The 12,948-nt window shown below is 48.3% G+C and overlaps 1 protein-coding gene across 2 annotated transcripts; it reads right to left on the reverse strand.

Moving 5' to 3' along the window:
- Positions 1-15: 15 nt before the first annotated feature.
- On the reverse strand, positions 16-1,394 carry MYMX (myomixer, myoblast fusion factor). Of its 2 annotated transcripts, none has more exons than XM_036927424.2 (2): positions 1,262-1,394; positions 16-780 (listed from the first exon to the last, which is right to left on the reverse strand). In XM_036927424.2, exon 2 carries the CDS (start codon positions 765-767, stop codon positions 513-515), a length of 255 nt encoding a protein of 84 aa, XP_036783319.2. In that variant the 5' UTR covers positions 768-780; positions 1,262-1,394; the 3' UTR covers positions 16-512. The 2 variants fall into 2 exon arrangements, with proteins under 2 accessions (XP_036783319.2, XP_057349777.1); XM_057493794.1 differs by lacking the exon at positions 1,262-1,394 and adding an exon at positions 1,126-1,197.
- Between the last annotated feature and the right edge of the window lie 11,554 nt (positions 1,395-12,948).

Consider the following 12,948-nt stretch of genomic DNA (forward strand, 5'->3'; position numbering starts at 1 on the left):
AAGGCATCCCAAGAATTCAAACCAACAAGGTTTTATTGAGCATCTGCTGCATGCTGGCCTAGGGGCAGGACTGCCTCTCCAGGGAACCAAGGTCTTATTATTTTAAATTAAACCCTTAGTTTGGAAGACAGTCTGGATTAGTCTTGTCCCTCTCTGCTAGAGTGTCAGTTGTCCACGGGTTAAACATTGTCCCTCGCTGGACTTCATGTCCCCATTTTCCTGGAGGGGAAAGGGGAGAGTCGTATCTCTCTCCCTTGAGACCAGAGGGGATCAGGAAAGTTACACAGGGAGGGAGGGAGGGGTAATGACCAGTTTTCTGCTAGAGGCGTGACATCCACCCAGTCATTTTTGCTGGGAGTAGGGAGGCATGTCCTGGTCAGACCCCTCTCCTGCTCATCTCCCCACCATGTCTTCTGCCCACTGGGTGGGCTGTGGTCAGTAATGGTGCCAGGACTGTGTTACTCCAAAAGAAAGCATGTCGATGGATATGGCCGCTACTAGGACTTGTGGCCTCATTTTTGGGGGGCTAGTCTCCCCCTCCTCTCCGGGCGTGTCACTCTAGAGGCCTCCTCAGCATCTGGAGGGTGTCTCTGGCTGAGGACGAACAATAGACAGCCCAGCAAAGCCTCTCGCATGTCGTGGGAGCCCAGGCGTTGAGCCAGTCTGCGCAGCAAGGGCAGGAGGTGCTGGCGGGCCAGGCGGGCGGCAGGCAGCAACAGACGGGCCAGCAGTGTCCTCACCAGCATCGGGAGCAGCGAAACAGGCATGGCGGGTTGGTAACTGTGAAGGCAATGGAGACTAGGCTTGCCCCTTCCCTGCTCCCCCACTCACAGGGCAAAGACTTGGGGTGGACAGGATTCCCCCATATTGCAGTCTTTCAGTTTACACCCTCATGCTCCCCCAGTCCTCCATTCATGGGTCATTTGTGTTTTTCTGAAGCCCTTTCTCTTGGCAAGATAGCTGGGTGGGAGAGTTCTCACCAAAGGGCAGACCCAGCCAAGGCACGCATAAAGCTGGGGCCTGGACCTGCAGCGTGCCTCCAGGGGCCACTCCTGTTCCCTGGACCCTCCCCTCCTGTAGTCACCCCCCTTCTCATGCACACCCTCAGTCTCCCTGCATCCCCACCTCTTCTCCCTCCATCCAGCAGTTCTCTCCCAGGCAATTCTGTTTTCTTTTGATGGCCCTTGATCCACCCTGACCTGACACTTCCTACCCTTCCAAACCCCCACACCCATCCCCACCGATCAGCAGCAGCTCTCACCAGTCAGAACTGCTGCTCAGAATCAGTCTCTGTCTGAATTTGCCTGCAAGGGGCACAGCCTCACTGGACACTACAGAGCTGCCCCACCCAGCTGAGCCCCACCCAGGACAGCTTGCTTGGGTGAGGGAGCAATGAACAGACAGCTGTGTTCTGGCACCTGGTACATTGAGGGCAGGAGGCAGCTGGGCTGGAAGAAGTAATTGGAAGGAGCATATGCTGAAATTCTTCCTGCTGGGGACATACCTCAAATTACATTTTCAAGGGTGTGACCACAGAAACGGCACATTGATTCTTCTGGGCTCCAGTCCCCTCCTCTGTTACCTCAGTAATTGGGAGTATCTGGAAGCAGTAACCAGAATGGAACAATGCATGTAACACCCCCTGTCCAAACCTCAGAAGCTGTAAGGCTGCAGCCCAGACATACCAGGCATGCTCACTGTGGCCGGACAGGGAGACTGGGATCTGGGCAGTCCTTGTGGCTGTCTCCTGGGGGTAGAAGAGCAGGGTCAAGGTCCATCTCATAGCTCGGCCCAGATGGACACGGGTGGCACTTCCACTCAGGGACAGGGAGAGGGATACCCACTTCAGGACCCTCTTCTCTGTTCCACTCCCCCAAGATTAAACCAAGTTCCATGAAATAGCAAGATACAGGATCAGCCTGGGGGTTTGTTTTTAAATACCTTATTCTCCTACTTCATAAATTGGGTACAATCTCTGCCTTGCTGGACTCAGATGAGATAATGGCCATGCAAGTGTTTTGTGAACTTCACTGCCTTGCGAGTGTGATCGCTTACATCATCCTAGCACCAGCCTCATTGGCATCATCACCATCTCCAAAACCATCAAAGAGCCTGAAGAAAGAAAAATGTCAGAAAGACCTGTCCCGCTTCTGCCTGGAGAAAGCAGAGGAGAAGGGCTGGAGTACAGATTACACTCATCATAGTCTTCCTCTCCTTCCTGTTGCTTCCTGAGGAGTTCTGTTGGCCATGCATCACCTCTGGGCCAAGGGCAGGACATATATTGAGTACACACATGTGCCAAGCCTGGGAACTCCTGATCTCACTCAGTTCTTACCACCACTTGGCAGGGAAGCCATTACTATAACCATTGTACTAATGAAGAAACTGAGGTTCCGAGTGGCTAAGGAACTACGCAAAATCACTCAGCAAATAAATGGCCTGATCTTGCCCCAAACCTGCCCCTCCCTCAGGTTTTCCCATCTCTACAACTGCATCTTTCTAGTTACTCTGACCAAAATCTTGAAAGTTATTCTTGACATCTCTCTTCCTATCACAGTTCACTATCCAGAAATTATTCAGAATCTTACCACTTCTCACTGACACCACCATGATTACTCTTGTCTTGAGCGTTCATCATCTCTCACCTGAATCATGTAGTAACCTCTTAACTGGTTCCTGCTTCTCTTTTCTATACAGTGACCAGAATGATCTTTATAAAACATGAATCAGATCCTGTTTTTTCTGCTCAAACTGTCCAATGGCTCCTGTCTCACTCAAAGTTAAAGCCAGAGGCTTTAATTGTGACCTCCGAGGCCCTAGATGGTCTGACTTCCCCTGGCTTCCTGAATCAACTTCTAGTCCTTGCCTGTCTTACTCTTCTCTAGCCACACTGGCCTTCCTGTGGCTCTTTAACTGTAACAGACATGTTTTTGCCCCAGGGCCTTTGCATCTACTATTGTTCCTGCCTGCAAGGCTCTTTCTCCAGGTGGCTACATGTCTCTATTTCTTGCCTCATTCAAGGCTTTGCCTGGTGTTACCATCCATCCAATTTAAAAGATTTAAAAGCACACCCCCTCCACCCCATCTCCTGCTGCCTCCTTTCCATCTGCTCCTCTGCTTTGTCTCCACAGCAAATCATTGTCTGACATGCCATATACTTTATTTTACTCCCTTCTCTTGTTGATTATCTTCCACCCCTCACCATAATGTAAACTCCATGAGAGTAGGGACTTATATCTAGTTAGTCTGCTGCTGTGGCCCCAGTGTTTGGCAATCAACATTTGATGGAAGAATAAATAAATGAAAGTTCTGTGACAGGATCCAAACCCCAGGCCTGCTTGCTCAGAGCCTGTGCTCCTGAGCCCCAGCGCCCCACTGATTCACACACACACGCCCAGGATGTGTGTGAGAACCCTGGGGGCCACGAACAGCATGCCACTGGGAAGAGAAGAACTGACCTTGCTGGCCAAAGGGAGGGACAGTCAGGCCTCAGTGTTCCCTCTGGGAATCTCCAAAATGCGTAATTGCAAGGGAACTATGGAGGCCTGACCAAGCACTGCCCGGATCTGCTAAACCACACCCCACCCCACCCAACCTCAGTTTCCACAGCTGTGGGATCTTCAGCTGTGAGATCCTTGGACCCTGGGCCTGGGGCCAGACTCCTGTCCCATCCCTGCCACCTATAAGCAGAGAGAGGGGCTCCAAGGGCCTGAAACACTGGGGCAAGTAAGGGAAACAGGATGTTGTCTCAGGTAACAGTGGGGAGCCCCAGAGGGTATTGGGAAAGGAGTGGGGAGGGGCAGCGGCTGGGTCCAGGGCATGGGTCTAGTCAGTTTGCTGTCTATCCCCTTCTGGGGTGAACTCCCTCCCCATCTCCTTCCCACCCTCACCTGGGATTAATCCTATCCCCGGCCCTTCAGCCTGCCCCAGCATTTGCTCCAAGGCAGAAAACCAAGGTCTCACAGTCCTTAGGATTTCCTCAACCTTTCCTGGAAAGATAACCATCCTTTCTGGCAAAAAAAGCTGCCACAGGAGCAGTCTCTTCTAATTCCTGATTCAGCTTTGTTTAATGGATCCGGCCTGCACTGACTGGCCCTCTACCCTCCCATACTCTGCTGGCTGGGGAACAGCCAGCAACTTTGAGGAAATTGGCTAAACCTCCTGTTCCTTAAAGTCACTTAAAAAAAAGTATCTAGGTGCCAACTTGTGAGTTGAAGCCCGTGGGCTGGTCAGTAAGTGATCTCCGGAGTCTTCCTCTCTGGTCCCCTTTGCTGATGCTCAGGCCCAGCCATCCAGAAGCAACCTGGGGACCCCACCACCTCCATCCGTAGGCATCAGTTACTTGGGCCATCCATGCCAGCAACATGTATTGAGTGTGCAGTGTGCTGGACCTGTGCAAGGTGCCGGGGACACAGGACAGGCACACCAAATGTCAGCAGGGTGACAGATGAGCAGCTGGGTAAACCAAGGACAGGGTATGAGAACTGTAACCACGCTAACGGGTTCTTGTAAGACCTGAGAGTGCTGGGCCTTCCGCCCCTCCACCCCTTTCTGCTTGTCCCCATCCAGGGGTGGAGGCACTCTGCAGCCTGGCCACTGCCTCTGCCATGTCCTGCAGGGGAGGTGAGGAGTGCTTCTGCACTTGTGGCTCAGATCTGCTTTACGTGCTGGCTCAGGAGCCTCTCTCTGGATGGCTCTGGATGCCTGAGCCGGTGCACAGCACAGCCAGGGGTGGGGATGACTGAAGCCACTTGCTATGCGGCGGCCCCCTTCCCCCATCGGCGATTATAATACCTGCCTCTGACAGGATCAACAGATGGGAGAATACTTGGCTCCTAGAAGGTGTCCAGTAAACAAGCTCCCTTCCTTCCATTGTTTTGGGTTTTACCTCCCAGTACACCCTGTACCTGAGGCCAGCCGAATTGGCCGCTCCTGGAAGGTCTGCCACGAGGCACCCTGATGCTCATGAGCAGCTGACGACAGGATGCTGGGGGCTCAGTTAATGCTTGCAGGATCAATGGAGGCCCAGGTCCCCTTGGGGCCTGGGGCCCTGGCTTGTTACAAGTCACTGTCCTGTTGGCCCCTCTGGGGGACCAGCAGCGGCCTAGAGCCCTTCCCATGTGTTGGAGGTTGAGGCAGTCTGACCCCCCAAGGAGTTTTGAAAAGAGGCCCCTCAAGGGCAGTGGGTGCTGAGGGGTGTGGGTGTCGAGCAGCAGGTCATGGAGGCTGGCCAGGCTTGGAAGTGCTGGCGGAGAAGGGCAGCGTGCTGGCCCAGAACTGGGAGTTCAGGCCTGTCACCTGTCACAGCACCTCTCTGCCAGTGACAATAGTCACTTACCTACCTGAGTGGGCTGCTGTGAGGACGCTTGGCCTGAATGTGGTGACAACTGAGCGAGTACTTTGTGGGCTGCAGCACCTCTGGGGTAAGAGATTGTGCACTTGAGAGGGATAGTCCCTTACTCATGACCACCATTCCTTTGCACCCCAACTCCAGGCAATGACAGACCCAAGAACAGGCTACTGGGCAGTAGTAGGATGTGCCAGACATGCTTGTAAGACATGAAGAAAAGGGGGCAGGGAGTTGGATGTTGCCTGAGAGAGCAACTGGAGCTGACAGGTGGAGCCCTTATCCCCCAAAACAGTTGCTCTGGTCAGGGAGAAAGAGGCCCAGAGTGCAGCCTGTGCAGAATGCAAGCCACTGTTCCCCTAAAACAACTGTTACCCTTCCCAGACTCAGCTGACAGGACCGGGGATGGGAGGTGTGAGTTCTGTCCATGCCAGCAAGGCCTCACAGGAACATCGGCTGCTGGGGCAGGACAGCTGCTCCCTGGACAGTGGGAAGGAGGGGCCCCAACCCAGGGGCTGGAGTCATGGGTAAGGAAGGTCGTGGCTGGCGTACTTGATGTGGGAAGGAAGAGCAGCAAAACCCATAGGAGTAAACCTAACAAAGACTGACCAAGACCCTGAAGGAGAAAACAAACAGTATTTTTCTATAGGGACCAAGAAAGAAGACCTAAACATATGGATGGTCAAGGTAATGGTCAGGAAAGTTTCATGTTATAAAGCTATTAGCTCTCCCCTAGATTAATCTGGAAATTCAATGTGATTCGATTAAAATCCCAACAGAGTTGGGTTTTTTTCCTTTCTGGAATTGGGTGAGCTGATTGTAAAATTCATATGGAATTAAAAAGGATCAAGACTAGCCAAGTCATTCTGAAGATCTGGCCTATCTGTTAGATGGGAATTAAGACTGTGGCAAGAAGAGACACAGTGACTGAAGAACAGACTAGAGAGCTTAGAAACAGACCCAAGAGCACAAGGGTCAGAGGGGGACATTTCTGGTCTGAGGAGAAGGGACGTACAGGGTGGGAAATGAGGCTGGGACAGCTGTCCATACGCGAGGGAGAAAGAGGATTTGATCCTTGGACAGAGCAACTATAAAAATAAATTCCAGTGGCATTGAGGACCTGAATGTGGAGAGTAAAACTACAAAACATAGGGGCTGATCTTTAGGAATTGGGGATAGTAGAGAATCTTTTGTTTTATAGATTTTTACCAACTCTTTTGTTTATGGTAATTTTCAAAATTACACAAAAGTAGAAATAATAGTGTAATGAATCCCCATGTGTCAATCACTCAGCTTTAGTGATAATTCAAAAATTGTCAATTAATAGGACACTGCAGTTGACCCTTGCACAACGCTTGGGGTTTAGGGTGCCAACCCCACTGCATTCAAAAACCTGTGTATAATTTTTGACTCCCCAAAAACTTAACTTTGAATAGTTTACTCTTGACTGGAAGACTTACCAATAACATAAACAGCTGATTAACACATACATGTTATAGTTATTATATACTATATTTTTACAGTAAGCTAAGCTAGAGAAAAGAAAATGTTCCTTCAAATTGTCACAAATCTCAAAAAATTTTCCAATATATTTATTGAAAAAAAATCCACTTATAAGTGGACCCGTGCAGTTTAAATCTGTGTTGTTCAAGGGTCAAATGTAGGAAGTGAAAGGATAGTCCCTCATAGGGAGAAGAAATCTGCTATCTATGTAACTGGAAAAGATTGATATCAAACTTATATAAGGAATTTAGAATCAATAAGAAAACAATAAAAAATGAACAAAGGATATGAGCAGGTCATTTCCTGAAGAGGAAACATGAGTGGTCTGGATATATATGAAGTTACATTTCCATACCAACATATGGGGCAGTGCAAACTAGATGCAGGGAAATTACCGTTTTGCACCCCTGAGAAGTGGAAACTCATGGGGTTTCCACTTTAAATCAAAAGCTAGAAATGATTAAGCTTAGTGAGGAAGGCATGTTGAAAGCTGACATAGGCTGAAACCTAGGCCTCTTGCACCAAGTAGTTAGCCAAGTTGTGAATGCAAAGTTAAAGCTCTTAAAGGAAATTTAAACTGCTCCTCCAGTGATCACACGAATGATAAGGAAGCAAAACAGCCTTACGGCTTATATGGAGAAAGTTTTAGTGGTCTGCAAAGAATATCAAGCCAGCCACAACATTTTCTTAAGCTAAATTCTAATCCAGAGCAAGGCCCTGACTCTCTTCAATTCTGTGATGGCTCAGAGAGGTGAGGAAGCTGCAGAAGAAAAGATTGGTTCATGAGGTTTATGGAAAGAAGCCGTCTGTATAACAGGAAAATGCCAGGGGAAGCAGCAAGTGCTGATGCAGAAGCTGCAGCAAATTATCTAGAAGATCTAGCTAAGATCATTAATGAAGGTGGCTACAGATTTCAAATGTGTATGAAACAGCCCTCTATTGGAAGAAGATGCCATCTAGGCCTTTGATAGCTAGAGAAGTCAATGCTAGGCTTCAAAGGACAGGCTGACTCTTGTTAGGGGCTAATGCAGCTGGTGACATTGAGTTGAAGCCAATGTTTATTTACCATTCCAAGAATTCTAAGGCCCTTAAGAATTATGCTAATCTACTCTGCCTGTGCTCTATAAATGGAACAACAAAGTCTGGAAGACAGCATGTCTGTTTACAAGGTTTACTGAATATTTGAAGCCCACTCTTGAGACCTAGTGCTCAGAAAAAAGATTCCTGCTCATTGACCATGTACTTGGTCCCCTGAGATCTCTAATGGAGATGTACGTGAGATTAATGTTTTCATGCCTGCTAACCCAGCATCTATTCCACAGCTGCCCATGGATCTAGGAGTAATTTTGACTTTCAAATCTAATTATTTAAGAAATACATGTTATTAGGCTTTACCTGCCATGGATAGTGACTCCTTTGATGGATCTGGTCAAGTAAACTGAAAACCTTCTAGAAAGGATTCACCATTCTAGAATCCATTAAGAACATGCATGATGCATGGGAAGAGGTCAAAATATCAATATGGACAACAGTTTCGAAGAAGTTAATTGCAACCTCATGGAAGACTTTGAGGAGCACTGCAGATGTGGTAGAAACAGCATAAGAACTAGAATGAGAAGTGGAGCCTGAAGCTGTGATTGAACTGCTGCCATCTCATGATCAAACTTGAACAGACGAGGAGTTGCTTCTTATGGATGAGCAAAGACAGTGTTTTCTTGAGATCATCAGGAATCTACTCCTGATGAAGATGCTGTGAAAATTGTTGAAATGACAACAAAAGGATTTAGAATATCACATAAAGTTGACAGGAGGAGCAGGGTTTGAAAAGATTTGACTCCCATTTTGAAAGAGGTTCCACTGTACATAAAATGCTACTGAAGCATGTCCATCCACTTGGGTTCTGAACCCGATTCCAATGTGTGTGTTTGGGCAGGTCCCATGCAGGTCACCAAGCAATTCGAGAACACCAGCCAGGTGTCCAAGAATTTCAGCTCAGTTCTGACACTGTCTACCCAAGACAGCACCAGAATCCCCAGGCTAAGGGCTCAGTTCTAAAAGACTCCCACCCTCCACCACCACGCTCTGAAGCCAGTCACAATTCAGGCTGTTCCCTGTGCTTCTGACCAACTGGCTACAGGTTAGAGGTTCCAACACCTCCCACAAGGTTCAATTAATTTGCTAGAACTCACAGATCTCAGGAAAACACTTATGTTTACCCATTTAATAAAGGATACTGTGAAAGATACAGGTTAACAGCCAGATGAAGAGATACATAGGCCAAGGTCCCAAATACAGGAGAGCTTCTCTCCGCCCTGAGCTTGGGGCCCCACTCAGTGGTACATGGAAGTGTTCTGGTTCCCCAAGTCTGGGAGCTCTCAGGGAAACAGGATGCAAAAAGAAATGGCAAGATGCTCTTCTCAGGGGTTGTTGTGAGGGCCTCATCACACAGTCAGGACTGGCTAAGTCACTGGCCATTGGGGGATTCAATCTCCAGCCCCTCCACCCTCTTCCCTAGCAGGAAGTTGGGGGCTGGGGCTGAAAATTCCCACCCTCTCTAATCATGTGGTTGTCCCCCTGGCAACCAGCCCCTACCCTAGCAGTGGGGTTCAAAAAGTCTCTCATTAACATAACAAAACACCCATTTCACCTTCTGGCTCTGAAGTGTTTTCAGGAACTGTGGAGGAAGACTGAAGATACCTGAGAAGCAAGCTTGGTCCTCTGAATCACGAAGTGTATATATATCTTACAAACCATTATATCTCAGCATGCTACAAAGAAATCATAAAAGGAAGAGTTAATTGTTGTGGTCAATAAACTTCCTTGTGGTCTTGTTCTAAGAAATTGCCCCAGCCACCTCAGCCCTCAGCAGCCACCACCCTGATCAGCCCCAGCCATCAGCATGGAGGCAAGATCCTCCACCAGCAAAAAGATCACCTTGCTCAAAGCTCAGAGGAGGGTGAGTATTTTTTAGCAATAAAGTGTTTTTAATTAAGTTATGTACCTTGTTATTATAGACATAATGCTATTATATGTTCGATAGACTCCAGCATAGTGTAAACATAACTTTATTATGCACTGGAAACCAAAATAATTCGTTTGACTCACTTTGTTGTGGTTTGACTTCATTGCGGTGGGCGGGAACTGAACCTGTAGTGTCTCCAAGGTGTGCCTATATTGGTCTCCCTAATTTCTGGACCTCCCTGTCTCCCATCTTTTCCCCTCTCTGTCCCTCTCTGCCCCCCTTCCCCACAAGTTTCTGGGCCTCCAGCAGCAAGGGCAGTGTGGCCTGGCAGTTAGGAAGCACGGTGCTGGGAGGCAGCCTCTGGCTTCAAGCTGTCGCCTGGGGGCATCCTCCTTACTGTCCTCAGTCTCTCCGTGGGCACCCATACTGGCCCCTGTCTGCCCTCCCTCCCTTCCCAGCCCCATGGGCTGGAGTTAGTGTTTAGTACCAGGGCTGAGGCTGGCGTAAGGGGAGTGGGAACAGGACAGGCAAAGGAGGGAGGCCAGGGGAACCTACTGATGCGGAGGTGACCTCGTCACGCCACACCCATGGCTCTCCAGCCTCAGAAGGACTGCCAGTGCTCACCAAGCCTCCCCTTACTTCTCTTCTCCTGCCCTTTGTGAATCCAAGTGGAGACCCCCACCCAGGCTGGCCTCTTCCTCCATCTCCTTGCCCCCGTCTCGCTCTTGGTGAGGGAATTCTGAAAATATGAGGGAAGGGCCTGGAAACCTTATCCTAAGAATGCTTAGAGGACCTGGAGTGGTGGGTACTGACAGCTGGAAGTAAGTCCATGTTAATTACGACAAAACAGATGCTCTTAAACTTTTCTGTGTTTAATTCAACTGATAGGTATTTATTCTATTGAATCTGATACAAATTTCAAGGAACAGAAAATATCGGCATAGATATTTTTAAAGAGCTACATTTTGAACATGTGTCCATTCTTGGGATAGAGTAAGTGGATATTTACATAAAAATCTACCTAGAGAATTACCATTAGAGTTAGAGGGTGATTTTGTGACTGGGTCAGTTTTTATTGAAGAAGGCAGCTCTCAGACCAAATAATACTATTATATTAGTAATAATAATAATAATAGTATTAGTTAGTTAGAGAGGCAATATTGGGTGGGGGTTAAGCAAATGGGCTCTGAAGCTATTCCGCCCAGGTCCAAAACCCAACTCCTCTACTGCCAGTGTGGAATCTTAGGCAAATAAGTCGCTATCTGCTCTGTACCTCAATTTACTTTTCTGTGAAATGGTTTGTTAGGATGACAGGCATTAAGACTGGAAGCTGTTAGAGTAGTGCCTGGTATACAAGCCATGCTCAATGAATGGTAGCACTCTTTTTTAGAATGTACTCATACCTCATATTCACTTGTCATATTGCCATTTACAAAGTATATGACTCATTTGGTCCTTATCATTTTCCTGGGTGTTCTCTTCTCTAGACAGATGACTAAACTGAGGTCAGAGAGGACCTCAGTGACAGAAGTGGGCAGGGAGACAGCTGAGGTAGAGGAGTCTGCACGTCGGACCCAGGAGGTTCCAGTCGCAGCAGGGCCACCTCGGCCCATTAGAAGGCATCCTCAATGGAAAGCTTTGAAGGTTCAAAATGGGCAGTGATTCCATTAGTTTGGAAAGCCATTCATTTCATTGGTCAACAAACCTATGGTAGTGTTCATATGTGTCGTCAGTAGAAAAGAGTCCTGCTCCCGGGATATGGTCAGGAGAGGAGAGAGAGGAGTAACCAGGAAGTTAAAATACAGAGAGACAAGGACTTTGCCAGGGAGTGCCTGGCACCCTAGAAGTGCAGGGCATCTGGCCAGCAGGACGCTTGGGGCCAGGTGGGTGGAGCTCCTCGGAGGAGGCCTCCTGGAGGAGTTGATTCTGTGCTGAGGCCTGAAGGAGGAGTGGCTGGGGAGAGGGGAGCCTGCGGAGGGGACTTCAAAGAAGGACTTGGGAAAAAGGGAGAGACAGAGGGTGTGCTGGGGATAGAGGATGCACAGAATGGGACAGTCACAGGGAGGCCTGCTGCAGGAAGGGCGACAGTCCAGGCCGGGAAGAGCATGAGCAAAGATGGGAGGCCAAGCAGGTCGCGGTGAACTCAGGAAAGGTGGAATGTGCGAGGCATGGCCTGGGAACAATGCTTCAGTTCTTCCTGGCTGGTGCCACTAAGAGCTGGAGGGAAACCAGAATCTTTTGGGGGGATGGGTTGATGAGCCCAGGTTTCCAACAAGGTAGTTCTGCAGGCCCGATGAGGCAGGGCAGGTGGGCAGGAGTTAAGCTTGGGGGCCAGGGCAGGAGAAATGTGGCCGGGGTTCCAGTAGAGAGAACGAGGCTGTTAGGGAGATGGCAGAAAGGATTTTCCACCCCATCAGCACCTCCACTTGACCTGCGTAGGGAGGTGATAAGAGCAGGTTAAATCCAAGAGGTAGGACAGAGCCGTGATAGACTCCCAAATGGACTCAAAAGAGTAAACTGAAGAAATCTGTATTGTAAATAAATAAACACACAAGCACACACAGGCATTGATAAACAGCAAGTGATTATCCTGGGAGATGGAGTAAAAAGGTGACTTATTTTCTTCTAGTGCTTTTCTGAATTTTCCATGTTCTAATGAGAATGTATAACCCCTGAAGTCAAAGGACAAAATATATGTTATTTACACATAAGAGGTGCCTTCAGGATAGAGTCAAATGTCACCAAGAAGACTGAGGAACTAGAGGGCCTTTGGGATATTGCTCTGAGAGGGGCAGGTGGCTCGAGGGAAGCAGTTCTCCGGGAATGAAGGACCCTGTCTGTGTGGCAGGCATTAAAGTCCCAGTGGAAAGATAAATGACAAAGGGAAATACTCAGAACTCCTATGGCAGACAAAGGTTAAATCTTCCTAAAATATAAATAGATCCTGGAATTTTATAAGGAAAAACACAAAAGACAGTATAAAATGGGCAAAGGTATTTGCAACAACATGAATGGAACTAGAGGGTATTATGCCAAGTGAAATAAGTCAGATGGAGAAAGACAAATACTGTATAATTTCACTTATATGTGGAATCTAAAAATAATAAAACAAACACAACAGAGAAAGACTCATGAA

Source organism: Manis pentadactyla, chromosome 16, assembly GCF_030020395.1.
Source record: "Manis pentadactyla isolate mManPen7 chromosome 16, mManPen7.hap1, whole genome shotgun sequence".
NCBI lineage: Eukaryota > Metazoa > Chordata > Mammalia > Pholidota > Manidae > Manis > Manis pentadactyla.

Bases quoted from the DNA above. Each gene is read 5' to 3' on its own strand.
- MYMX (XM_036927424.2), bottom strand. From the start codon at position 767: ATGCCTGTTTCGCTGCTCCCGATGCTGGTGAGGACACTGCTGGCCCGT.